Source organism: Buteo buteo, chromosome 4 (assembly GCF_964188355.1).
Source record: "Buteo buteo chromosome 4, bButBut1.hap1.1, whole genome shotgun sequence".
Classification (NCBI taxonomy): domain Eukaryota; kingdom Metazoa; phylum Chordata; class Aves; order Accipitriformes; family Accipitridae; genus Buteo; species Buteo buteo.
This window is the reverse complement of record NC_134174.1, coordinates 48,227,394-48,254,465: the sequence shown is the minus strand read 5'-3', so window position 1 is coordinate 48,254,465 and position 27,072 is coordinate 48,227,394. Positions and strand designations below refer to the sequence as shown.

At 53.3% G+C, this 27,072-nt stretch overlaps 1 protein-coding gene across 1 annotated transcript; it reads left to right on the top strand.

The window, feature by feature from the left end:
• Positions 1–3,829: 3,829 nt before the first annotated feature.
• LOC142030187 (acyl-CoA desaturase-like) lies at positions 3,830–25,828 on the top strand. The gene is made up of 6 exons (XM_075025936.1): positions 3,830–4,614; positions 8,397–8,682; positions 15,514–15,644; positions 19,116–19,321; positions 20,607–20,839; positions 22,065–25,828. The coding sequence occupies exons 1-6, from the start codon at positions 4,588–4,590 to the stop codon at positions 22,262–22,264; spliced, it is 1,083 nt and encodes a 360-aa protein (XP_074882037.1). The 5' UTR covers positions 3,830–4,587; the 3' UTR covers positions 22,265–25,828.
• Positions 25,829–27,072: the final 1,244 nt, after the last annotated feature.

Here is a 27,072-nt window from a genome sequence, read left to right as displayed (position 1 = left end):
GTCACCAGATTCCAAAAGAAAGTCCAGGGGAGAAAGCAACATTAAACAAGGGTGGCAACCCCACGAGCTGGCATCTGATCCCCTGGCATCTGAACTCCTGTGACTGACAATCCTGAAGGACCTGCAGTTGCCATCACCTTTCAAGCAGGCATTAACTCTGAGTTCCTGTAGTGTGAGCCAGGTCTTGTCCCAACTCCTTCCGTAGCCGTGGACCCCCACCTCATTTCTCTGCAACACATAACTGTGCCCAGAAGTCAACCTGTCAAAACCAGGGGCACCATTAAGCTCTGAAACTGCTGGCAGCAGTGGTGAACCATGCTGGTGTTCCTCTGCTCTGCAGAGAGGACTCGATGCCTTTGAAGAGCAGAGTCTTTATGCCCTCATAAAGGGGGAGTTGAAGGAGGAGAAAGAAAGGAGGATTGGTGAAGTGACAGAAAACCACCCCTGCACCTCTCCTGGGATGAAAGGCCCATGGCGTGATTCTCCTATCACTAGAAACAGCTCTAAAGCTGAAATTGCTTCACACTTCTTCAGGAAAACAATGCAAGAGATGCAGAAAAATAATCCTAGGAGAATTTTTGCAAACCTTTATTTCTGGCAGAGGGGAAGTGGTAGGGGTCAGCTCTTTCCCCAGTTTTCAGCTTATTCCCTCTTTTATTTGAGTCCCCTCTTCTTTTCTTTCAACTTCCAGTTGTGAAATAGAGGAAAAAGAAAAAGGGGTAGACAGGGAAGGCTGGCAAAGAAGACAAACAAACAACATGAAACAAACCTTGCAAAGCCCTTGCAGCAAGCTTTTTTGTGTATGTGGCTTTTTCAACATTTTTGGAGGGGGTAACTGAGGAAATTCACTAAAATTTCCAATATGTCGACACCAGATGAAATCTCCTTGCAAAACTTACTGCTAGATGGAAAAGCAATACCTTTTGGGGGGTTTGTTTGGGTGTTTGTTTTTTTTTGAGGGGAGAGTAGGAAGGAAAATGTTTTGGTGAAATATCCTTAGCTTAGCCTTGATGCTTTTTTCCTGCACCCCGGCACTGTGGTAGCAAAACCAGGCTGGTTAGTGCATCCCAGGAGAGGAATGCAACCGTTCTTTCTCCTATGGACTCTGCTCACAGATAGCGTCTTGTGATAACCCCCATTGCTGGTTTGTGCCTCTTTTTTCCCCCGACCTTGATAAAAAACTGAGAGACCCTCTGACAAAAAGCACGCTCCAAGAGCTTTTCACTAGCACAGTGCCTCAGCTGGGTCATGAATCTGTGGGGAGGACTTCTCGGGGAAGGTGGAAACAGCCTTACGTTAGACCATGCGTTTCTAAAGAGACCCCGTGCTGAAGTTCATGGCCTGTGCTGCCTGTGGCATGGCTCTGCTCATCGCTGCCCTGCACCATGGCCCTAGCATTGCATCAGCTCATTTACGAAAGACCACGACCTCAGGCAGTAGTCACCAGATGCAGAAGAATTGAATCAGTTTCCTGGGGGCGATGGCTGAAGCTGAATCTTTGCTAAGCAGTGTCGGTGAACTCCACCAGCAACGCACTTCTGCTGAAGGCTCAGCTGGGCAGCTCTCCCTGGCAGGAGGGAAAAGCCCGTCTGGAGAGATACAAACTAGATCAGGAAAAGTCCAGTTCAAGCGGTACTGCTGTGCCTATACTAGACATTGCTGGTTTCCCACCTGGGCTGCCCGGCGATCCCCCCTCTTGTCTCAAGCCTTGAGCAGCAGAACTGAGGCAGGAGTCTGCAGCAGAGACTCAGATGGGCAGGGCCCCGTGGTGGAGGCAGGGCTGCGCAGGGTGCCAGCCATCGCCCCGCCGGCAGCTCTCCATGGAGGGAGGCTGGCTGGCATGGCACAGCCAAGCCGCCAGCCCGCAAATGGCCAAAATGCCCTTTGACAGGCAAGGCTGGAGTTGCCGCAATTTACAAGCAAACTACCCTGCGCACCTCGCCAAGATGTCAATGCCTGAACCTCGTGGCCGCATTCAGGAGCATTAACCTGTTCCAAAAGTGATCAAAATGCCAGCTGGAGAAGCTGGCTATGCTGTGAAGGGCCTTCCTCAGGGCTGTCCTTAGCACGTAGGTCTGAAACCTGCCAGGTGAGCACAGCCCCAACGATGGTCAAGATCCGTCTCTCCGTCCGTACAAGAAAAAACGCGATGTTCACCTCCCAGGATAACTTGGCAGGGGAATGTTCAGAAAACCTACTCCTGGCGTGTGGGAGCAGCCAGACGTGGTGTTAATTTTAGAGGACGACAAAGTCTAGCTGCCCTGTAAGTTCCCTCTTAGCCATGCTCCCTGTCTGAGGAAAGAAACCGGTGGGAAAGGAAGGGGCTCTGGTGGGTCTGAGTATCCGTAAAATGGCAAACCTTGAATGCCCCAAAGCCTCCTTGTCACCCACCGGTAGCATTTCCAGTTCTCCCCCTGGTTTGTGGCATTGAGATTATTTTCGCCGTGTGGCATGAGCTGCTGATTATTTTTTTAAATCAACAAGTGCTGCCATTTATTTATTTATTTATTTATTCCTTTCTGTTTTTCTTTTGGAAATAGCAGGAGTCTGATTTCCTTAGGGTAGTTTTTAGCGGTTTATAGTTCTTCCAATACTCGCATAGAAAGCAGGCAGTATCTTTAATTGAAGCATCATTTCTTCCCAGCGTTCAGTAACCCTCAGTGTTGTTAACCAAACACGTAACGGAGAGTCCTAAAAGGGATGGTTAAAAGTCCCTCTCTGACTCACGTCAGCTTTCACCATCTAGGAACACCTTCTGATGTGGGCTCTCTGTTGTAACACTGTGCCTCAGAAAGTAGGCAAGGCTCGAGTTCCTAATGTAAAACTAAAACACAGACTGCTCTCAGACCTCTTCATCCGTCACAGTGAAATGAAAAAGGAGCGACATATTTTTCCCCCTTTGCTGGACACCTCTAAATCCAGGGAACAACTGGGCTACTGTTATTTTTCATCGTCACTTCTCCCTCCCAGCGATTACAATGCAGCTCACTTCTGACAGCTGCCACTGAATCAGCCCCACTCTGCCCGAGCAGGATCAGCCCGGGGATGGACTCTACAAGATCTTGGTTGTCCGTCTGCACCTCACGTGGTCAGCTCCATCGCTGCAGGATAGCTGTCCGGAGAGGACCTGTGCGAGGGGATATGGGCACACTTCAAAATGGCTTTTGGCATCCTTGTTCCACTCCCAGAATGTCTCGTGTGTCAGCGAGGAGCGGAGATTGAACACGGGAAACACCGTGAGCAGGGGAAGGAGCGGAAACAGGTCCTGGCCAGGGTGATGGCGCTGGGGCACCCCAACCTTGGTGCGAAACGGCTGAGAGTGCCTGGCACGGTGGCCACACGGTGGGGTTAGGAGAGCTGCCTCCGGGCTCTGCCACCAGCAAGGTTTTATTTGTAAGGGCACTCTTTTTCACTTTTGACGGTGAAGGTCTCCTCGGGATAGAGCTTGGATTTTCCTATTGCTGGCATTGCTGGCATTACTGGCTAGCGAGGAGGCTGTTACGGAAAATAGCTGATAGCAAACCGAGCTGCTCCTTTTTCCTGCCGCCCTCCGCCAAAAGGGACTGTTTTCTGGGGGAAAACGGCCAGGACTCTCTTTAAAACGTTACAGCCAACATTTTCCAGACTGGTTTTGCCTATCGAGATAAACACCTACACAGATATTCAGGCTTATCCGGATACACAGTTGCGGGCGTGCTTTTCTTTACAGAGGTGTATGATTTATACATACATATACATGTACGTGTATCTCACGCTCCCCATACAGACGAGCAGGCGTTTTACACTGAAGCCCCCTCCTCCCCCGCCGCACGCCGCACCCAGCTGGGGAAGGGGCGCGGGGTTCCACCGCCGCTCCCCGACGGCCCTCGGGCGCCTCTTATTTCACGAGGGGCAGCCCCCCCACCCCCCCGTCGTTGGAAGGGGGGGTGCCGAGGGCCGGCAGCACCCCCCCGCGCAGGCCGCCGGCCGCTCCGCGCTCCCCGCGCCCTGCGCGGAGCCCAGCGTGCGCGCAGGCAGCGGCGGGCGCGCAGGGTGCGCGCCGCGGGGAGCGAACAGCAGATTGCGGGCAGCCAATGAGCGAAGGCAGGCCGAGGTGGCACCAAATTTCCCGCAGCCAATCGGCTGGCGAGGGGGAGGGAAAAAAAAGGAAAGGAAAAAAAAAGAAAGAAAGAGAGAGAAAAAAAAAAGGCAGCCAGGCATCATGCGAGAGCCTGGCCCTCCTCACCCTCCTCTTCCTCAGCATCCTTCCTCCCGCCCCCCCGGCCCGCCCCGCCCCGCCCCGCCTCCCCTCGCGGGCACGCCGAGAGCCGGGCCCCCGCCGCGACTCGCCGCCAGCCGCGCTGACCCCGCGCATCTCACCCGCGGGCAGGGGGTCACCGGGAGGCCGGGGCGCGGAGAGCCCAGCCCCGCCAGCCGCCGAGCAAGCAGCCCCGCTTAAATACCTCCGCGCCCGCCTCCCCGAGCCGCACAGCTCGCAAGGCGAGGGGCCGACAAGAGCCAGCCGCCGCCTCCGCCTCCTCCTCTCGCCGCCGCCGCGGACCTGCGCGCCCGCGTACCGCCGCCGAGGAGCAGAGACAGGGCCGCCCCATGCCTGCGCACTTGCTGCAGGAGGAGGTAAGCGGGGGGCTGCCGGCAGGCCCGGGGCTGCGGGTGCTTTGGCTTCCCCTCGCCCCGTCCTCCTTCATCTCCGCAGCTCCGGCAGTGAGTGGTGCGCTGCTGCTGTCCTGGCGGGGGGGGTGGGCATCCACGCGTGTCCGTGCACGCGCACACACACGTATGCACACTTGTGTGTGTGCGTGCGACTTCTCAGTCGTGAGGCTAAGTCATGCGGTGCTAGCTTAAGACATCACCCAAGCCTCATGGGGAGCCCCTGAACGAAGCGGGGATCGCCGCCGCTGGGATTATCGCCCCGTGGAGCCTATGCCCTCGGATAGACTGAGCATTTGTCTTAAAAGCGTGCTGGTGAAGGCTGTTCAGGAAGGTCCTTTGTGCCAAGAGGCCGTGGGGTTTTTGGTAGTGCTCAGGCTGTGATTTTTTTTTTAATTTTCTTAATATTTTTTTTTCTTTTATAAGAAAGGGCTTTGACTTACAGCATTTTTAAGGCAAATGTTGCAGCAGGTAGCGTCTCTAGGACAGACACGAGGTGAAAGCGGCCAGCTGCCCGGATGAAATGAATGACTGTGTCTGCCTTGCCTGAGCCAGGCAAACGTTCAATGGGGAGACTGCCCATTTTTGGCATAAGAAGGTCTGAATAACAACCCGGCACCAAGAAGATGCATAGAGCTGTTGGATCTTTAGAGATTTCATTTTTTATTTTTGCCCCTCCTGGCAGCCACCCTTTGCCTGAGGGGAAGCAGGGGCCGAGTCTAGTATTCCTGCTCTCGCCTTCTCATCCTTCCCCCTCCTGCCTATGCTGGGGAGTGGAGGTAAACCACAGCCCCGCTGTCTTGCCTGGCGCCAGCAGGCGGGGGGTCTCCCCCAGTCCTTTCGTGCCAGTGCTGTGACCTTCCAGGGATGCTGCGATGTAAGGAACTTTACTCCTCTCCCCACCCGCAACGGACGCCAAGGGCAGCGCGCTGAGACCGTGTTTCATGGTCTCGGCGTGTATTTTGGGGCGTATCCTGGAGGCTGGGAAGAATCCTGTCCCTGGGTCATGTTGGGCATATTCAAATATACTGGACCGGAGATGCAGTGCCCTGGGGCCCCTAAGCTGAACCAGCATGGGAGCCTTTGAGCTGCAGTTGGTTGTATAAGCTGGCTGGGTGCCAGGATCACCTATGGCGTGTTCAGTGCTGGTAGGGTGTGTGGTGGGGGCTGGAGATGGGGGGAACACATCTGTTGTGCAGATGCGAGCTGCAAAGTCATTCAGAAATGAGGGAGAGCTCATGGAAGTGTTTTAGCTGGCCTCCTCCCCCTCTCAGTTCTAGACCCCAGATCAATCCCCATCCCATTTTCCTCAGTAGGAGCCAGCCACTGTGGCCATAAGGAGGTAAAAATCCTCTTTCTCTCCTCCTCGTTTCTCCGGTCTCCAGCTAAATAGCTGCCCGCTCTCCCTCCCTCTTGCCCCCGTGCTCCCCCCCCCAGCAAGCCTGTAACGGTGGAGCTGTGTTTCACGGCTGCTTTATAGCCCTTTTGATTTCAGGTTAGTTTACACGTGAGAAATGACCAGTTCGATTACCTCAGTATAATTCCAGCAGCATAAGTATGCTGGTAAAATTCCTCGTGTGGCTACTACGACGCTGGAAGAAAAGGTTTTTCTCTCTCTGCTGTCTTCTCTGCACTCTCCCTCCTCCTCGTCTGCCCCTGTGTAACGCTGACAGTGACATAAGCTATCGCGGAGGAGAAAAATGCAACTCCAACCCCACGTTCTTACTCTGGAAGCAGCATGTCCATATGGGGAGCGTTACCCGTCTAATTATACCACCAGATCTCTGTTGGGACTTTTTCTTGCATAGACAAGTCTTAGGTCTTTTTGGTAGATTGTCTTCCAGCCCAGGAGGAAAATTGTGCCTTCCTGCCAAAATGCCAGATGAGAATATCTGACGCTTTGAAATGGGCAGGACTCTTCCTTGCCTAATCTCTGGATTAGAAGACATTTCTCACAGCGTTTTTTGAGGGGGATTGCCTCTAAATTCTCCAGCAGCTCAGCGTATCATACCCTCAAAACATTAGTTAGGAAAGTTAGGCAGAGACAGCCCATAGCCGGGATGCAGAGGGAGCCCGTCCCGAGCTCAGCAGCTGCCTGGGTTCAGAGAAAGCAGCAGGATACTTCATGTCCAGTTTTTTTCCTCTCTAACCTTTGATTGATTACAGAAGGAAAAACTTGGAGGGCTCCCTCTGTAGATATCATTTTGCTTCCCAAACTTGGGGGGGCATCTGTCAGCTTTGTCAGCTCCTCCCCGTAGGAAGGTATGTCTGTAACCCTCTAGTTTCTACCCCTGGGAAAGGGAGGAGTTGGGGTGGCCACGTAAGCTGCCTGGCCTGATTTTAATGCCTCCCTCAGAAAACTAGGCCATGGCAGGACGGTGGTCTCTGACGAATCCCCGGCGCCTGGGTGGCGATCTGCTGTTCATTCAGGAGAGATTTCTATTGGGAAAGGAGCTCTCCCGGCTTGGCCTCTCTCCCTCCCACGGTCCCAGCTCTCCCGTTCCTGCTGACCGACCTTTAGTGTCCCGTCGCGCGTGGAGGCAGCGGTGCGGACAGCGGAGGGACGTGCCCTTCGGGCAGGTTCCCCGGAGGTGAGGGGATGAGGGCGGCATGCCCTCCCACCGCTGGCATCCCAGATGCTTGGCAGCCCCGGGGTCGAGCCCCGTCGGGCGCTTGGGCTCGGGCCTGACAAAGGGCTGCGAGCACCAGCAAGCACGCGGCTGTCATGATGGAGATGGAAATTGGTGATTCAGGGTTCAATGACCTGTCTCATTAGGGTCAGTCCTGCCTGCTCCTTTCGTCATGCATGCCTGATCGGGCAGGCTGTCACTCAGCCAGGGCAAACAAGCGTGTGCAGAGGGAACGTTGTCTCACGTTTACGGGAGGGAGCCGGGAGCCAGGCTGAGCCAACTTGCCGCTTAAAACTTCCTCTCTGTGTGCTGGTGGCCTCGGCTCAGAGGTTTGTCTTCCCGTGCCTCAGTTTGCCTGTGAGTGGAAAGCGGGAGAGGGATGAAAGCCTTAGCAGCAGGCATGGGGTAGGAGCTGTAGGTCCAACTGGAAGCACATCGCTTGACTGCTTCTGTCCGCTGATCCCCAGGCGTGTCAGTCTTGCCACGTCCCAGCCTGGAAGGTGAGGCAGGAGGAGATAAGGAGGCACCCCAGAGGAATCCCCCCGTGGATGGACCTTCCTGACGTTCTCCCGGTGATCCCTGGTGGGGTGACACAAAGAGGCAGGGTGTCACGAGCAGCCCGATGATTTAAAATAAAACCGTGTTTCAGACCATATTTCTCTCCCACCTCTTTGTTCATTCACGAGATTTCCTTTACTGTTGTCTGCTTATGCACAAGCCCAGACCACAAGCCGACCTAAAAACGCCCACTAATAAAACTGAAGGAAAACGACAATCCTTGCAGCCTGCGAATGATCTCACCAAAGCCACTAGTGGAAAAAAGACTGGCTTTCAAGTCTTTTTCTTTACTTTCTGCACCCTGCCCGCCATTCGCCTCCTCTCCCCAGGAAGATCAGGCCCCCGCCCTCTCAGGCCATGCCTGTGGGGCCAGAGCAGGCTCTTCTTGGTGCCAAGGGCTCAGCCGAAAGAACGGAGCCTGCCAGGGAAACTGCAGGCTGTGAGTCTTGGTACTGCCAGCCTAGCTGCTTGTGTTTCTATGCCCTGCATTGGTAACCACCAACTTCTTGTTTTGTTTTCCCTTTTTCCTTTCTTGAAAATGTCCGTTGCTGCCTCTCCAAGGAGTTCTCCTCCGCTCCCAGCACCACCACTGTCGGCACCATCACCTCCCGGGTGACCAGGAACGGGAATGCCGTCATGGAGAAGAACTTACTCAATCATGAGGACTCGGCAGGAGACCGGGGCATGGTGGATGATCTCTTTGATGAGACCTACCGGGAGAAAGAGGGCCCCAAGCCCCCCTTGCGATACGTCTGGAGGAATATCATCCTCATGAGCCTGCTGCATCTAGGGGCCATATTCGGGCTGATGCTGATACCTTCTGCAAAGATCCAGACGTTGGCATGGGGTAAGCACGTTCCTCCATTTGTTTCTTGGCATCTGCAACCCCCAGATCTGTTGGGTAGTATTTTTCTTTCCTCCAGGCCCACAGACTCGGGGAGGAGAAAGAAGGAAGTGGAGGTCTTCTGTTAGAAGCAGCTGCTCGGCCAGCTTTGGAGCAAGCTGTGGGAGGGCTTGCTAGTATCTCTTGTAAGGTCATGCATGAGAGGGAAGGATTTGGCAGGGAACTGCTTGGTTGCTTAAAGAATGAACTCAATTCACAGGAATTAGGCTTGGAAGTAGCCCACACCTGAATGTGCAGCCACTTCTGGGGTGAAGCAGAGAAAATGTGTGATGGAATACTGTGACAGTCCCAGAAGCTTAGGAAGAAAGATGCTAGCAAGAGCACTTGAAGGGGTGGCTGGGGAGGCAAGGTACAGGGCATGATTTGGCATGAGGCTGCTGCCCAAAGGCAAGAACCGTTCCTGTCTTTACCGAGGGAGGGTAAATCCCACAGAGCCTCCACGTGTGTGTGAGGGGAAGGAGACAAAATACAGTTGTGCTGAAGATAAAAGTCAAGAGTTAAGTCTGAAGCTCAGGTCTTTTATCATTCTTACAAAAGCACAGATTAGCCCCCCTCATCCCGGAACTAAGCCTGACAACTTTCAAAAAATAAATAAGCGGCTCTCCAGGCAGCAAATTCCAGTGGAAAGCACAACCCCGCAGAAGGTAGCTAGGCGAAGCTCCCCTTTCTCAGAGACCTTGCCCTGGGTAGGAACCAAACTTCTCCTTTGACTGCTTGAAAGGCAGCTGGGCCCGGGGCCCAAGCTGCAGGGGGGCCCAAGCTGCAGGGGAGCCTCGCTTTCCACGAGCCTTTGTGTGGACCCCTGGAGAAGTCAAGAAGCCAACCGGCTCCCAGTGGGGAGGCTGAGAGATTGCATCCAGCCCCTGCCTTCCTGTGAAACAGAGCATCCTGAAACGAAAAGCGACAGTCTAATTTGAGACCTGCTGGCATGGCTTTTGGTTTCAGCGGTGCTCCTGCAAAGTGCTCAGCCGGGAGCAGCAACCGGGCCAGCCCAGCTGCGGACAGGCCCTGGAGCGATCCACCTGGTCCGTCACGCTCTCAAAGTCTGTCCTCCCGATGGCTGTGAGCAACAAGCATCACAGCTGGACCGGGAAAGAGATGGCTCCCTGCATGGCCAGACTGATTCTTTTCCTCCTGGACCATCTCTGCCTCTCACAGGCAGAGGCCTGGGGGGTGGGCATCACTGGAGGCCACAGGACTCGGTCAGAGGCTGGCTACAGCATCTGCAGAAGCAGAGGCACTGACACGTTCCCTGTGCAGCTAGCATGGCCTTTCGGGGGGGGGGCATGGTGAAAGAAGACTTTGCTGGGCCTTTCCCTTGTGAAAACCTGACAGGCTGCGTTTTTTCCCGGGGTGGCAGGGTTGAGCAGAACACGCGGCCCAAGCACGACCTTGGAGGAACGTTTCAGGGCTCTTGGTCCTGCTCTGTCTGTCCCATCCCCAGGCTCTCAGCTGGAGGCTAGGCAGGGGCTGCTGGCTTCTCTCACTGAGCTGACAGCCTGGGTCCTCCAACCCCAGCCAAATATCCTCAGAGCACTGCGGGAGGGAGGAGGGAAAAGGTGAGTTGGGTTTACTGGTTTCATTTCAAGCTGCTGAGATGCACCGCGGTTTCCACGTCCATCCAACCCTTCTCCCTTGAGCTCCCCCGAGATACTTAAGTGGGCTCGAGCATCTTGATGCGGAAGGTTCATGCTGCTTTGCATTCTGCTAAGCCCCACCTTACCCCCAGATGGTCTCTGAGGCAGTGTCTTTGCAACCGCGTGCCTGTTCGGGATGTCTGTGTGGCATCCCATGGCATTTTGTGGGAATCTGCCTTGCTTTTTGCCTGATGCCAGTCCCTCCTGCTCTCCTCACTCAGTCGACTCTGATGTGAAGTGCCAGTTGCTCTCCTGCCACTGTGAGGCACTGCAGGATTCCTTGGTGGCTTCTGGAGTGACAGATGCTCTGGGAATGGGAGAAGGACTTGGAGTTTGGGGGAACTGCACTGTTCTGGACTGGCTGAAAATCCATCCTGCCTTACCAAAGCTGGAGTAGCTCCACAGAGCTCCCTGCCCTGCATCCCTGGCTCTTGTTCTGGGAAAGGACCACCCTTCCCTGCACCCAGCAGCCAGGTCAGAGCTTTCCCCTGTGGTCTGTTCTCCTCCAGTACTGACCGGAGCCGGGATGCTTTGGTCCTCCACAGGCCTGGCTTCTCAGCAAGGCTCCTTGCTCCTTCTTGCATTGCCCTTTTCTCAGTTTGTACCTTTCTTTAGCACGTACAAGCATCTGTGGCTGTCATCTCAGTGACTTGCTGTTATTTTCCCGGCACGCCCTGGTAGCAAGGAGAGGACTATGGTTCCCATTTTACACACAAGGACAGAGCAGCAGAGACTTAACGTTGCTCCTGGCAATACACCATGGGCTCAGGGCAGAGCAGCTTTCCCAGTGGTAGTTCTGGAGCTGCTGGGGTTTTTGCTTCTTTCTTGGTTTGTCTTTTCAGATCATTCCTTCCTTAGGCTGTGTACATGTAATATAAAATTAACATGGCCCCAGATGTTCTGTGCTGTGATGTTACAGGCAGCTGCGGTGCCTGGTAGCCGATCTACCTTCTGTATTTTATTATAAGGAGCAATCCCCTGCTTACAGCCTCTTCATCCAGGCCACCGTCTCCTTGAAGTTCCTGTCCCTCTGAAACCAGTTATGTTGGTGACTGTGTCCTCTTGTTTTCATTTCTCTGTGTGCTAATTCCTCTTTGTCTCTCAAGCTCTCCAGCCCTGCCTTCATCGTTGTTTGCTGTTCCGCGTTGCTGTGTGCATTGTATCCCCTGATCTCTTTCTGGTGCAGAGCTTCCCAGAACAAGCTGGGGTTGTTGATCAGGTGAGAGCTCACCATAATGAGGGCTCTCTGAGCCCTTCCAGCACTGGCTTTCTAGGCAGCTCCCCTTTTATTTACTGTCTTCCCCACTGCACTTGACGAAGTCTTGCGCAGTCTTTTCAGGGATCACGGGCAGATCTCGTGTCATTCGCCAAACGGTACAGAGACTGAGTCTGGGAGGTCAGGATGCAAAGGTGATTGACAGTTTCTTCTCTGGCTGTTCTGAGCCTCCCTGGAAACATGATTTGCAGGTTGTCTTCCTGGCCCTCTGGTACAGCAGACTGACAGCGTTTGTGTTAACCCCCTCTTGGCCTGGCCAATAATGTCTATAAAACAGTGACAGTTTGTCTCGACATGGTGCTCTGACAACACCTCAGTTCCCTGCGCTTCCAGCGGTGCCAGAAACATGGGTTGATATTGCTGCTGCATCATCTTTGGACCAAGGAGAATCTTGCTGGATAATTTAGGCAATTCTGACAGCCTGAAAATCTCAGCCAGTACTACCCGCAGGGATGTGTTCAGCAAAACGTTTACGTACCTTTTTTGTTACTTTCCCATCAAGACTACTGCTGGCAACACCTCTCCACTTAGGGTCCTCTCCAGGCTTAACTAGCAGAGGGTGTGCTTTTCCTCCAAGCGTGGAGGGGAAGTTCTGATTTTGCCAGATGGGCAAGTTAGGTTTTAGCAAGCAGTAGCTCCTCTTGCTCCTCCTAAACACCGTTCCCCTTAGGCAGCCGGCACGTGTTTCCTTGCTCTTGGTATCTTTCTTCTGAGACTAGCAGGACTCACCTGCCTCGCAGGGACTGGGAGGCAAGGAGGGAACAGTCTAAAGCTGTAGTTTTCCCTTGCACTGAGCAGAAGCCCAAGGACACCTGCTGGAGCAGGGACACCTCTTCATGTAAACATCCGTGGTGTTGACTGCAGGTGACAATGCCTTTAGCACATTCCTGGCTTCCCATCATAACTCGAGGTCTGAATCTGGGCCCTGAAGAGGTAAAGGCTAGTGAGTCATATAGACGTGACTGAATCTGGAATGTTTTCGGTTTAATTTTGGAGCACTGAGTACATATTGCTGCCAGTGGTCATAATTCTTTGTATTCCAGTTGAATGGGTCATTGGGAACATCACCTATGAGTTGACAATCTTTTGGATCTCAGATACTTCAAAGCATGGTGGAAGATGACTTTGAAACGTCAGCTGATGGAGTCCCTCAGTCCTTCAGTTTGGGGCAGCATCACAGGCAGCCGTGCAAGTCTGTGCTACTTTATTTCACCTTCTCTGCTCTCTTTCCAATTTCATTCCTAGTGGATGATCTCGGAGGAGCTTTTCTTCTTCCGAGATGCTGATGCCCTGACTATGCAATGATCATCATTGTACCTGTTTGCAGGGATGAACCCGCTGGATTCTGTTGCTTATCATGGACTCCCTGTCCAGTGTTTTTTGTAGAGTCTGTATAGGTTGGAGGTTAAATCCAGACTCCTGGATGCTGCTCTCAGCTCTGCCATAAGCTGTTTGTCACCCTCAGAAATCTACCTCAGCTACTGAGGCGTGGACCGTAGTTATAAAGTTGCCCAGAGGTTTTATGAAACATGGTTTGCAGGGTATAGCAGCTTACATTCAAGGGAGAATAGTGGTGAGTCACACTTCTGCCGCTAGTAGGAGATGTCTGAAACATCCGGGAGCTGGTTTCTTTGTTTTTGCGGTGTCTGAGGCCAGAGAGGTTCTGTGAATCAGTTAGGTGCTTTTTCAAGGTTTGCTCTTGTGTATGAATCTGTGGGGATAGCGACTGATTTAAAATGCGTCTTAAAATCTAAAACCAACGGGGAACCGCTCATGAGCTGCTTCATAACTTTCAAGTCAGCGTTGTGGGGCTGGGTGAGACCTTCAGGGTGTCCAGCATGAGTACTTTCCTGTCAGTAAGGCCAAAGGGAGACCTGAACGAAACGCCCTGCTCCAGCATCTCTCCCCTCTCCCTTCCGGGCTTGGCCAGCTTTGCGAGCTTTGCTTAGCTCCATTGTCTCTTCCAAAGGCCGGATCCTGCTGCATTTGCATGCATTTTCATCCCTCTTCGTGCCCTATAAATCAGCTATGACCAGTGACTGCTTGGCTCCTCCGAGAGACCGCAGAGGTGCTGGGCGACACGAGGCAGAGGTGTGCTGGTCTGAGGCTTGCACTGCGTTCGGCAGCAGGCAGGGAAGCCAAGGGAGAAGATGAAGATGGGAAGTCACGGTCAGATCAGCGGACAGGGATGGTCGCTGTTATACAGCGGTATGGGAGTGAGGAGGGTTCGTGCAAGTTTAAGGGGCCAGAAGAGGGTGTTAAATCAGCCGAGACCAGCTTTTAGCGGATAAGAGATTAGGTTTGGAATGCAGAAAAACAAAAAGGAGGTGACAGAAGGAAGAGAGAGCAAGAGACGATAGGAAATAAAGCCTGGATTATTCTGAATGAAAGAACAGGGCCGTGGTGCCTTGCGCATGTCTCAGATCTCTGATTCCAGACAAGTTTCTGGCAGAGTGTCTATTTTCTGGGTTCAAGATAAGCTTGATTAGAGCCATTTGGCTGGACTGAATGGTATTGTCAAGCATACCAGTGATTCCTATCCAGGGGTTTACGTGTAAGAATAAGGAGCTGTTTTCATGATTGATCCAGTTGGCTGAAATCTGCAAATTTATAACAAAGCAAGAGTTTCCCCTGGGGGACTGGTAAGAAGGCATCCCTTCCCCGAGGGGGCTGAAGGTGGATCAGTTGACCTATGCGCAGATGTGCACCCTTCCTCTCGGTGCCTGAACTTGCAGGGCAAACCAACTGTTGAACGCCCTCCGTCTTAGTGCCAAACTTCCTGACCCTTCCTTCCTAGAGAAAGAGTTGATTTTCAGATGCAATTTTCTTCTTCTCCCCAGCTTCCTAGAGTAATGCTGCTATGACCGTATGGGGGTCTTTTCTCCATTTGAGTTCTAAGACCAGATGCTGGAAGCCAGGCTAAATTCCAGAGGTCCCAGGAGGACACGTGGGAACACACAGCCCAGGGCAGACATAAACGCGCGATCCAGAGGGAGAGGGACGTGGGTTTTTACTAGCTGCCAGAGGGGCAAGGAATTCCTTCTGACCTGCATGGAGAGGGAACGCACAAAGCAGCCTCGAAGCTCAGCTGGGCCCAGCAACGCCTGCCTCTGCCCTGGGCACGACTTGCAATGAGTTGTTGGCCTTGGAATTCCCTTCCGTAAATGGTGCAGGAGCTGAGCAGAGGGGGGATCAAAAAGACCCTGGGAACAGGAGCCTCTGGGCACATTTTAAGTCAGTGGTGGAGTTGAAGGTGAAGCCCAGGCTTCAGTGGGATGGTAGGTTAGATCTTCTTCTAGCCAGCTTCTGCTTAGAAAGGGAGCAGAAGGGAAGCTTAACCCTGGGCTTGAGCTGTCCCCCTGAAGAACTATAAGATCATCTGCCTCTTCTAGGTGGAAAGAATGCAAAAGAGATTTAGTGAGGAGTGGTGAGATAGGAAAGCAAGACCCTTGATTTTTTGGGGTGGGAGGAAAAGGGAAAGCTGTTCCCTGGTGGACTGCAGAGCTGTTACCACAGGGCTATATGGAAGCGGTCGCTTCATACAATTTTGATAACCCTGCACCATGACAGATGGCACTATTATGCTGAAGAACCAACCCTTGTGACAACTCTTGTAAGGGGGAGCCTCCTCCCTTGTCAGAGATGAAGAGCTGAAGTGATTTGCCCCATGTTGCTTAGGAAGCCTGTGGTAGCTTGGGCACTCTCACATTGATTTTTGTTGCCCCAGTCTGTGCTTTCCGTGGGTTCCTCTCTTGCTTATAGAGCTTTGGGGGAAGGCCTGCCTGCGTGTCGCTCTGCCTGAGACTTTGCTGCAGGCTGACTTGCTCTAACTGCTCCAACACTTTTGTTTTTCCTGTCCAGCCGTTCTGTGTTTCGTGGTGAGCGCTCTGGGGATCACAGCTGGATCTCACCGCCTCTGGAGCCATCGGTCCTACAAAGCCACGCTGCCCCTGCGGATCTTCTTGACTATTGCAAACTCTATGGCCTTCCAGGTAAGCACCTCCTCAGCGTGCTGCTGGTCTCAGAAGGAAGTGCTCCCCTGAAACCCTGTCTCAGATGTGGGGCACAGGCTGGCAGAGAGGTTCCTTTCTCCTACTACCTCTTGTTAGGAAACAACCTGCCCTTACCATGTGACGCTGTGGTGCTAGAGTCCATCTCACTGTCTTCACCTTGTCCCATCAGAGGGTGACGCTGAGGCAAGCCGGGTGGGGAGGGGACTGTTGGCCAAGACCAGGGGTAGGAAAGCTCTCCAAAGCAGGAACGTACCCTTCCCTCGAGGTGTGGTCACCCTGTGCTTGCTCCAGGTCCTGTGAAAGAGGTGTGGAAGTACTAAGTGCTCTGCTGGTGTTGCCTCACCCTCCTCTTGCTGCGTGGCTGATAAGAGGGGAGATATCGGCACAGCCCAGGGAGCCAGGCTGTGGAATTTGCTGCTGCAGAAGGACCAAGAACTTGTTGAGATGATGCAGTTAGGGCGATGCTTCTCTGGTTCAGAAGAGTGATATTTAGGAATAACCCTGTTACAAATCACACCACTGGCTTCCAGAGAGTCATCACAGGTCAGTGATGTTTCAAGGAGAGAAGGGTTGGGCCCATTCAGAGTGGTGCAAGTGACTGCAGGCAGCTGATGAGCACCTCATGATATTGCCTAAACACTCAGGAGAGCACTTCACAGTCCACAAAGGAAACAAACTGGGAAGTCCTTAGGGACTGTAGAAAGTAGCAGAGATGGCCCTTCAGAAGAAGTCAGAGTGAAACCCCAGACTGGCATGGCAGAGAAAAATCCTGGGGGTCTCTTGGGTTTGCTGCTGTGAGGCAGCTCTCACGGGACTCTGTCCTCCAACTGTATGTACTTGAAGGGACTTCATACAGGCTTGCTCGTGTGTAGAAAGTACTTGGGAGGGTGGCAGGGTGCAGCACTTTCTGCTGCAAGGAGGTGAACAGAAAAGTCTCAGTGCTGTGCCCCTAAGTAATTCTCCAGCTGAGGTATGGGGGAAGGGTAAAGCCCAAGTGGACCAGGTATTTTAGAGACATTATCTTCCTTTCTCCCCTGTGTAGCCATAGAGGATAGCACTTCATTGACATTTAATCAGAACAGGGTGGGGATGGGTTGTTTCAGCCTTGAAAAACTTCCTAAAACACCACTGACTTTCCTATTCTCTCTCAGTACCAAACCACCAGAGTCTCTCGTGAGGAAGAGGAAGGACCAAGCTGCTGATTCCTGGTCCAGCACTCAGCAAGGGAATGGGATGGGTTGCTGTGTATTGGCTAGTCCCATACAAAGGCCATCTTTCACAGGGTTATAGGGCAGAGGGGGAAAGAATTTGCTGAGCTATTGCTGTAGGGGATAGGAATAGACAAAGATGAGAGACAGACAGATATTTCAGCTTCAATAGGAACTAATCCAAAGTTTTACTGAAAATTCAGTACCATTCCCCATGGATTTTTTTTTTTTTTAAATAGTTACTTTCAATGAGATCAAGAGAAGGTTTATTTTCAATTTATCTCATTCCTCTTAGTAGCAGCAGCTCTAAGGGGAGACCGGTGACTTTGAAGGCCAGAGAAGACTATAGATTATCTTATCTGAGGTCCTCCAGAAAATGCCTGTTGGCTGCTCAGAGACCTGTGGCTTGTGATTTCAGAAAAGTTGGGAATTCTGCACCTAGTCGGCTCCTCCACCTGCAAGACCAGGCAGCTGCAGCACAGCAGAAGCTCTCCTGGTTATAGCCTGTAGCTGGAAACTCCCAGGGAAGGAGGCATTCTCCTAGGCTTTGCTTGCTGGTCTCAGAAAGCCATGATTTTCAGACAGAGCTGCAGTTAGAGGTGGTCCCAAAATAAGATCTGTGGAAAAGATAATGTGCTGAAGTTTGGGTCAAGTTACTGACTTTTCAGCTTTGAGACCCTTGATTTGTGTTTGTGCACAGGGTGAGGTGGACGAGGTGGTACCAAGCTCCAGCTGCGGTACCTGGTCTCTTGCCAAATTTGTGCCTTCTGCCTCTAGCAGAAGGATTTCCAAGGAGATGGGGAAAGCCTCCCCAGATGGGGAAGGCCAAGCTGTCTGACAGCTTTCAGGCTGGGCCCTCTCATGTTACGTGATGCTGTGTAGGGTCTGGAATGTGCAAGAGGCTTTGGGTCACAGGTGAAACATTTCCAGCATGGGTACCGGTTGTGTTTCTCTGCTTACTGGATAGGGAAGGCTGCGGGGCCACCCTCTTCTGGGGGAACACTGAGTGACCGAGCTCTGGCTAACAACGGTGAGGGCTGGTGATACTTGGAGGTGCTCAGGATTTGGCTGGAAGGCAGGCAGCACTTCCCAGTGTTTGGAAGCAAGTGAGAGTTGAATCCTGGCCCGTGTCTATCATTGCCTTATTGCGTGGCCTGCAGGTAAATCATTTTATCTCAATTGGAGGAGGAGTGGTTGCAGCACTTGAGATGGACTTGAGGAGTTGTGTCTCTGCTACAGGTTCCCTGCGCGGCTAAGTCACTTGGTCTTTCCAGGCAAGGAACAGGGATGATTATGCCACTTCCCTACCTTCAAAGTGTTTTGAGGAAAAGTCCTGTGTACTTAGGAGATTAAGGAGCCTCTTGCGTAATACGGGCAATAGAGGCGTGCTTGGATCTCCGTTTCGTGTTTTCTAGGATGGTGTAATAAATGGCTTTAAGCACACCGAAATCGTGGTGTAAAGGAATGAGCATGGGCTCATTAAAATCTATCCTTAAAACCGGCCAAAACAATAATTTCTTAATACAAATGATGAAAGCTTTGATGTTTTCCAAACTATTGATTTTGCAGCTTAAATGGAACAGTTATGGGGCTGAAGGGGCGTATTTTTTTTTGATAACTGTCATTGAAACGGTGCGTTTATTCTATTTCTAAAGAGGGGCCTCAATTTTAAAACTGATTTCCAATGGAAAAAAAAGAAGTTAAAAAAACCCCTCGCCCCTCAAGTTAAACAGGTCTGATTTGGCAATCCCAGGAAAAGCAAGGCAGGTTGACCCATGGAAAATGTCAGGCCAAAGGGAAGGGGCAGGTTGATCAATCCCCGCTGGCACCATGTAGGGATGGGGACAAGTGACCGACAAGAGCGGAGCGTGTGAGGGAGGAGGCACTGACTGGCCAATGGGGGCTGGCTGTTGCAGGGGTGGGGGAACAGGCTGAGCAGTCAGAGCCTGTGATGCTGTAGAGGATGTGCCAACCAAAGCCTGAAGTTAGCCAATTAAAAACAAAAGAGGAAGGGCAGCCCACCAAAGAAGCAGATTTCAAAGAAAATTGGAAGTGGTTGAGCAAAGACGACCCTAACCTTTGTTTTAAAAGCCAAAAACCCCAAGCCCTAATGAAAGACAAAATGACTGATAGGAGTTCACGTCAATGGTATTTAGGTGTCTAAATGTTTTAGACCCTTTTGTTAATTTGAAGGGAACATCTCCAGCGCTGGCCCTAAGTCTCCGCTCCTGTTGCCTTGCAGAATGACATCTACGAGTGGGTCCGGGACCACCGCGTCCATCACAAGTTCTCCGAGACAGACGCGGACCCACACAATGCCACGCGGGGCTTCTTCTTCTCCCACATCGGCTGGCTACTGGTGCGCAAGCACCCCGATGTCATAGAGAAGGGCCAGAAGCTGGACCTGAGCGACATAAAGGCTGACAAAGTGGTGATGTTCCAGCGGAGGTGAGTGGTGGGGTCAGCCCCAGCACAGAGCCATGTGGGATAGAGCAGGGACTCTGCAAATGGGCTAGGGACCCCGAGCGCCTTTGATGGAGCGTGAGGGGATTGAAGGCGTCATTTGAGAATGAGAGTCTTCGGTCTGTGGGATGAACTGTGAGAAATGAGCTGTGCCTCTCCTATAGGAAGTATTTAGGAGCTCTGTAGGAAGTACTTAGGAGCTAGTGCTACCTCCAGCCCTCCCACACACCTTCCTTGCCCGCCTACCCTGTAGCATCTTGCCAGCAGCAGGCTGAGCTTCCCACCGCAAAGCACTTCCACGCCGGCCTGCCCACAGCCCAGCTGCTGCTTTAGCTGGCCCAGAGCCCACCCACAGGTGCCTCCGGGCCATCCTTGGCGATGTTGTGGTATACCTTCCAGGCCATGCCTCTACCCCTCTCCCAACAGCCTCCTGGAAACAGTGTGGTGAAAGAGGAGTTGAAAATGGGGACGTCAGGGAGACAGTAACTGGGAAGGACAGTCTTGATTCACTGCTGCCTCTTGCATGGGCTATCTCTCAGCTGTCTGGGGCTATACTGGGACTGATCCCCAGAGACGGCGAGCCTGTCACCAGGGTTGCAGGGACGGGGGACTGACCCCATATAGTAACCACCCTCACTCAGGAGGTCCCTAGTTCTGTCCCACACAAACCAAGCAAGATTTATGGCTTCCCTCCTTTTTGTGCCTGGGATTTTTCCTGTGGCTCGTCAGAGTGGTTCAGCTTCCTCTACTCCCTTCGCTCTAGTGTGAGAGACCCCACATGCTGGTCTGTTTGATGGCGCAAGTGTCCCTCGCTTGCACTTGTTGATGGGGTGTATTGGTAGGCAGGGCCAAGTCTGCAAGGAAGAGTTGCAGCGCTGGGCCAGAGCCGGAGAAGGGACCTTCTGTGGGACTCTGCAAGCATGGGGTTGCCTTTATGGGGACCAGCATAGCTGAGAAGCAAATGGCAGATGAGGCTAAAAGCAGCAGCTGGTGTCTGGACTCATGGTGATGGGGACATTGCTTTGTGCACATTGAGACGGGGAGAGCAGGACTTCAGTTTGAGTCTCCTGCCCGGTGATAAGACTTTGGAGTCTCCAGGCATGGCTTCTGCACACCCAGGGCAAAAGATGCAGGGCTCAGGGGTGAGGTATTTCTGCACTTGATTTTCCCTGTATAGCTGAGCATGAATCCTCCAAAGGGAGGACTGAACCACCCGTTCCTGTCCTGCCTCTGCCACTGAGCACTTTCCTTCTGGTCCCTTCTTTTCCAGATACTACAAGCCCTCGGTGGTGTTGCTGTGCTTCACCCTGCCCACTCTAGTGCCCTGGTATTTCTGGGACGAATCCATCATCATTAGCTTCTTCATTCCAGCCATCCTGCGCTACGCCGTAGCGCTCAATGCCGCTTGGCTAGTGAATAGTGCTGCTCACATGTTTGGCAACCGGCCATACGATCAGCACATCAACCCACGGGAGAACCCCCTGGTCAGCCTGGGGGCCCTAGGTACGTTCAGCGTCCGTGTCTTTTGCTGCGGGTAGACTGTAGAGCGGGGACTGCCCCTTGGGGCTGCAGCTGCTTCTAGGAATTTCTGTGAATCCGGGTGTCCCTATTTGCCCCTGCACTCTTCCCCTCCAGCCTCTGCACCTAGGGGTGTTTCCCAGGCTGGTCAGTGAGTACATAAGGGCAGTGGGCTTATCAGCTCCCACCAGCCTCTCTCCAGGCTGGAAAGGACTCTGCTATACTTAGCACCTCCTTATCTCAACAGCCGTATTTTATTTACCCTGCTCGAAGGTCTCTCTGCCCCGTTCACCAGACTGAAAAACGTGTGCTGTAGGCTCTGCTTCTCTGTCTTAGATTTGTCAACTTGAAAACCAGCAGAAGCACATTTGGACATGTTGTCAGGGCAGCTGGTGATTTTGGGGGTACTTGAGGATGAGACAAGCCAGATCATCGCATGTGTTTTCCTGAAATTTTGGGGACCTAGGAGAGTACATCCCAGGGTCAGCATTTGCCCTGATCTGTTCTCCCAAGCCCAAATCCTCAGCTGGTTTGCATCACTGTACATCACTGGGGCTGCACTGATTTCCACCACCGAAGGATCTGCTCCTGGATTATTAGTAGGGAGGGATCTGAACTGCAAAGACTCAGCGGGGTAGGAGCAGGAGTCCAGGCGATGTCATTGAAGGGGTGAGCACTGAAGCCAGCATTGACAGTGTCCGGAGCAGAGGGTGGCTGACTGGGGTAGATTGCTTAGTAGATGTCTGTCTGCATTATTCCCACATGGAAATGCCTGTTGGATTTGGCATTAGGACTGCCAGTGGTGTAGGAGTATTGATTGGCCTGGCTTGCTGGGGACTTGCTGCAGGTCTAGCTGGTAGCTCAGCCAATACTAGAAGGTTTCTCGTGGTGGCAGAGGAAAAGCCGTTAGGATTCCCCCGGTGTTTCGGTGCAGTCGGTGAGCCCGGGCCTTTCTCGGTTCCTTGCCACACGCTCATTTTCCTCTAAAGCACCATAGGTCCTCTGTGACTGTCATTGCCTCGTTTGGGCCAGCCTGGGCGTGCTGGACCTGCCCAAATGAGGTGGGGTAGATTGCAGAGAGGTGAAGTTGGGCTGAGAGGAGAGAGAAGCCTGGACTCAATCCAGAGCCTGTTTCAGGAATGTGGTGCTTTGGGCCAAGGTAGAGGGCCCATCACCTGGAGCTCTGCCTCACCCCGGTCGTGTTTTTCAGGAGAAGGCTTCCACAACTACCACCACACCTTCCCCTACGACTACTCCACCAGTGAGTTTGGCTGGCGCTTCAACTTAACCACAGCCTTCATCGACCTCATGTGCTTCCTGGGGCTGGCCAGCGATCGCAAGAAAGTCTCGAAGGAGGTCATCCTGGCTCGGAAAATGCGGACTGGAGATGGGAGTCACAAGAGTGGCTGAGTTCCTGCTCCCCTTCACACACACATCCACACCTCTCCTTCCTCCTTTTTTCTCCCTTTCTCCTTTCCTCACCCCTCTGAACACGCTGGACAAAGGTTTAATGTTCTGTTTACTAACTACTGAATAATGCTACCAGTTTGCTTAAGGTAATGATAATGAGTTTTAACCCCCCTCCCACACTGTATTTTACGTGATGTATTTAAGATCTAGGACTCTGCCTTTATAACGCAAGGCCACCCCTTTCCCTCCTCTCCTTCTCCTTTCCATTCATTCTCTCCAGCCCCTCTACCACGCCTCCCACTTTACATCGTCCCGGTCTCTCCCTGGCAGAGGAGCTGGTAGGAAGCAGCCCAGGGCGGCTCATCGCAGCCGGCTACGTACCATGGGGTTAAGGGAAGCCTGTACCAGCCAGCTGAAGAGTGGAGCCAGAGTCAGTGACTCTCTCCCCACCACCTTCCCCCCCCCAATTCCTTCCTCTGTCCCTCTTCCTTTCTCAAGGGCTGCTGACAGACGTGGCATGGCTAAACTGCTCTCCCTGCAGGGGAAAAGCAGCCCCGTCCCCTTCCCTTGCCACCGGAAAGAGTTGTCTCTTTCCAAGATGTCTCTTGGGAAGTGTTCTCCCAAGCTGGGGCGGGGGGTCTGGTGGCGGCAGCGGGCACTGGAGGGGGAGCCTAGGTGACCTTATTACCTCCTCCGTCTGGTGTCACAGCCTCCCTCTCTGCACTGCCCGCTGTGCCCCACGCCACCAGGGACTGAGGGCAGAGCCTGGCTCTGGGCTCCGTGGCCCCTTTGGAGGGCCACAGTGAGAAGGGGAACAGACAAGGGGTGTGCCACTGGCCGCCGTGCGGTGGCACCAGCCTGGGGTGGTTTTGTTCGCTGCCGCCACTGAGATTTTTGCCGGGAAACAGGCCTTTGCCAAAACGGAGAGGGGGAGAAGGATGTAAACCAAAGCTCCATCGCTGAGCTCAGCTGCTTTGTGTGCTGGAGGAGCGGTGGGGAGGGCAGGCAGATGTCCTGGTGTCCGTGCCCGCCCTGCGGATCCGCATCGGGGATCCGCATCCCTACAGGCATAGGGAGGGGTGAGGGTGTCCGCGGGAGCAGGTCTCTCCATCCTTGGGGGCTCCGCTCAGTCGATTAGCAAGTGCCTGAGAAACACCGACGCGGGGCCAGGCGGCATGGGGGGGCTCGAGGGAGTCGAGACCTCCGAGGCGAGACACTGCTGCCAGTGCGAGCCACCTCTGGGCTTTCCTGCCCAGGGTCCACCAGGGTGGTTTGTCATTCCCGGCTCCTCTGAGGGGGTGGGAAGGGGGAGGCGAAAGCAGCTCCTCGTTAGTCCCTTAGCTTGCCTCCCAGCCCCCTTGGCGAGCCATCTCGCCACCTTGCTTCTTCGCTGGTGAGGCAGGCAGCGAGGGCGGCTGAGCCTGCGGAAAGGTCAGTTATATCACCGAGCTGACGTGGGCACGCAGCTGGAGGGTGTGCTGGGGAAAAAAGTCCTTGTGGGTGTTGTTTCCTGCAAGTTGCAGAGACCGCAGCTTGAGTTCAGGTGGTGGGCTAGGTTCTGGGCATCATGGCCCCGAGCCCCTCACTGGACTGAATGTGCTCTTTTTCCCCCTTAACTCTCCCCATTATTATTAATTTTTATTATTATTATTAGTTGTAGCAATAGTCTTGGTTTTGTTGCTTAAATGCACCAAACGGAGCTGGAGGAACGCACAAGAGGCGGCCGGAACGAGGTGGTACTGGAGCGGGCTTTGCAGCATCTGCCTTATTCAGGCAGGCCAGGGAGGGCAGAGAGAGTGGATGCCAACTTCCTCGCCTCAGCTTTGCCAGATAGCGGCCGGGCAAGCTTCACGGGAGCAAGTCTCTGCAGCTTTGCTTTTTCCTGCTGCTGTGAAACTCGCCAGGAGCCAGGACAGCTCTGTGATGTTCTCCTTAACAAGAGCACGCTCGTTACTCAGAAAAGAAGTCCTTCTCCTCTCCTTTCCCCTGCCCGCCACCACCATGGCCCTGCTATTGCTTAGCAATGGGACCCTTCAAGGTTTTGAGCCACTGGGAGCGACATGGTCTCCAGCCGAGAGGTACAACAGGGAGGAATGGCGCAGGGAGCCCTTCAGCTCCCAGCGTCAGGAGGTGGCATCCTTGGTGCTCTGAGGCTCGTGACTGCCTGCGGGCTGGCTGGGGCAAAGGGAGTTGTGGCTAGAATTGTATCCTGCCATTTGAAAATAGAAAAAGCCCTCCAAAAAAAAAGAGAAACGCTGTTAGCTCTGTAATTGGGGGCTGACTTTGCTCTAGTCTGAACCTCTCTGAATTCACAGAAGTCTCCAGAGAGGATGAATTTGTTCCATCCAGTAATTTGAAAGGGGTGTGGGAAGGGGAGAAGGTGAGGAGAATGATTTCCTTGCTCCTGCTGCCCTTAAGGGGTCACGTGACACACCCTACCGGAGAGAAGCATGCCGTGACATGCTGCCATATTTCGCATCCTCTCGGCAGAGAAGCAGGATTTGACATCAAGGGTTCCTTTCAAATGTCAAGTGCTGATTCGGGTCCAGAATCTGGAATTAGCGTGGGAGCTGAGGAGCAGTAACCAAACAGTCCTGGTGTTTGCCCAGTCACTTTAAAGGTAGATTGGCAAATATCTCTGGGTGCCTTAAATCTTTCTTTAATATACATAGGAGTATTGACAGCTATTTGCCGTATTTTTTTCTTTTTTTTTTTTTTTTCCTGAATAGTGAACATTCGAGGGGTTTCTTAATTATTTAATTGCCTACATGGAACTGTGGGTGCAGGTGATTTTGAATGTATTGGAGTTAGAATTTTGGTTAGATTAAGGAAGAGATGCAACACTTCAAGTAGAACTTTGTGATATAGGTAGAGATATACATATATATATATACACACACACCCCCCTATAAATATATATATATATATTTTTGGTGGCATGTTTGTATCCTGGGCGCGTCATCCGTATGTTTAGCTTAAACGAGTCTGTGAGAGGTGGAAGCAGAGAAGGCAGCAGTGGGACCTCGTGGCTAGAGCAGCCCTTCTCCTGGGACGTGTTCCCACTGCAGCTACTCGTGCGCTGCGTGATTTGGGACATAGTCAGTCACTTAAAAGCTCTCCGTGCCTCAGTTCCCGGTCTGTACCAGGGGGTTACGCCGTGCCTCCCTGGGGTGCGGTGAGGCTCGCTGCCCACCGGCCGAGCGCGGAGGAGGAAGGCGTACGCACCGCACGCGCACCGCTGCTGGCAGAAGCGCGGACTGGTTGGTTTTCCAAAACCGTTCCCAGCCCCGCTGGTATCGTGAGGAGCAGCTGTCCAAGCGTTGGGTGTTCAGGGAAGGACTGGAAAGTTGAATCTGCACGTCGTCTAAGCTCTGTCGCTGTTGAAATGTGAGTAGGATACAATTTTTCCCAGCTTGGGGGTTTCTGCATAGTAGTATCTCTGTTTTGTGTGCCGGAAAGGAGAAGAAAAACCTTTTTGGAATACTTTCTACTAATACGGCAGCGGACATCCGGTCGTGCTGATCTGAAGTTTTATTTGTTCATAATAAAAACGTTACGTGAAAACTGGCTGGGCTGGTGACGACGCCCGCGCTGCCCCGCCGGGAGGGAGAAGGCCGTGCGCCGCCGTTCCCGCAGCCGCCTCCCCCGCGGCAGACCCGGGGAACGAAAGAGCCCCGGCTGCGGACGCGCCGTGGGGAGCGGCCCGCGGCGGCTCTCGCCCCCCCGCGCAGCCCGGGCCGGCGCGCCCCGCCGAGGCTGCCCCTGCGCCGCGGGGTTACTGCAGGTTAACTCCCGCCGGGGCCCCTCGCCAGAGCCTTGCGGCCCACGGGGAGACACGCCGCATAACACGTACTACCGGCAGCCCGGCCCCCCGGCCGCCGCCGCCTCAGGCGGGTTCGTTCACCCCGGCGAGGGGGAATTTTCCTCCCGCGGGAGCGAGCGTCCCTGCTCTCCCCGCCCCGTTGGCGGCGGCTGGAGGGGAGCGAACGGAGAAGGGGGAAGTCCCCGGCCCGAATCCGACTTTAACTGATGTCAGCTTCCCCGCTCCCCCGCCCAGCCGCCTTTTGAACATCCGATCGTAGCGGCCAATAAGGCCACCTCTGCGCAGCGCCAGCTCGCTCCGTGCGGGAGCAGGCAGAGGGGATGGCCTTGGTCGCAGCACCTTCACCACCCGCAGCACCCGGGGACCCCCGAGGCAGCCCGTGTTTGCCGGCCCTGGCAGCCGGCGTGCTGAATGCCTCGGCAAAACCGGCCCACGCTTCGGTTCCCAGCTGCGGCCGCTGCCGCCGGAAAGCCCTTCGGGGGGAAAGGCCGGAGCCGGCGTGCTGCAAACCGGAGCGCGGGGGAAAGCGCGGGAGAGAGAGCGGGAGGGAGAAGAGGGTGATGCGGAAATGATAAGGTCTGCGCTTTCCCAGCAGCACCATTCTCCTGCCTGGACGTGTGTAACCAGTCATTAAGGGAAATAATAATGAATATGTATTACTTAAGCATATAAATGTGGGAATTTTTAAGACAAGGGTGTGCTGTCTTGAGACAGGCACCCATTCATACGCATCAATGAAATTAATTTGAAAATACCTTGACTCTGTGTGTTACTGGCTTGCACACCAGGTAAATGAACCCCATTTGAGGGACAACACTTATACCTGAATATTGGAGCGTGATATAAATATGTTTTATATTTGCTTCCTGTGTAACTTATACTATCACAAGTAAGCTGTGCAAAGCACAAGAGAATCTAATCTCTAATCATATTACTTTCTGCTTTCTTAGGAATTTACAAACTTATCTGTTGCATGTTCCAGGAT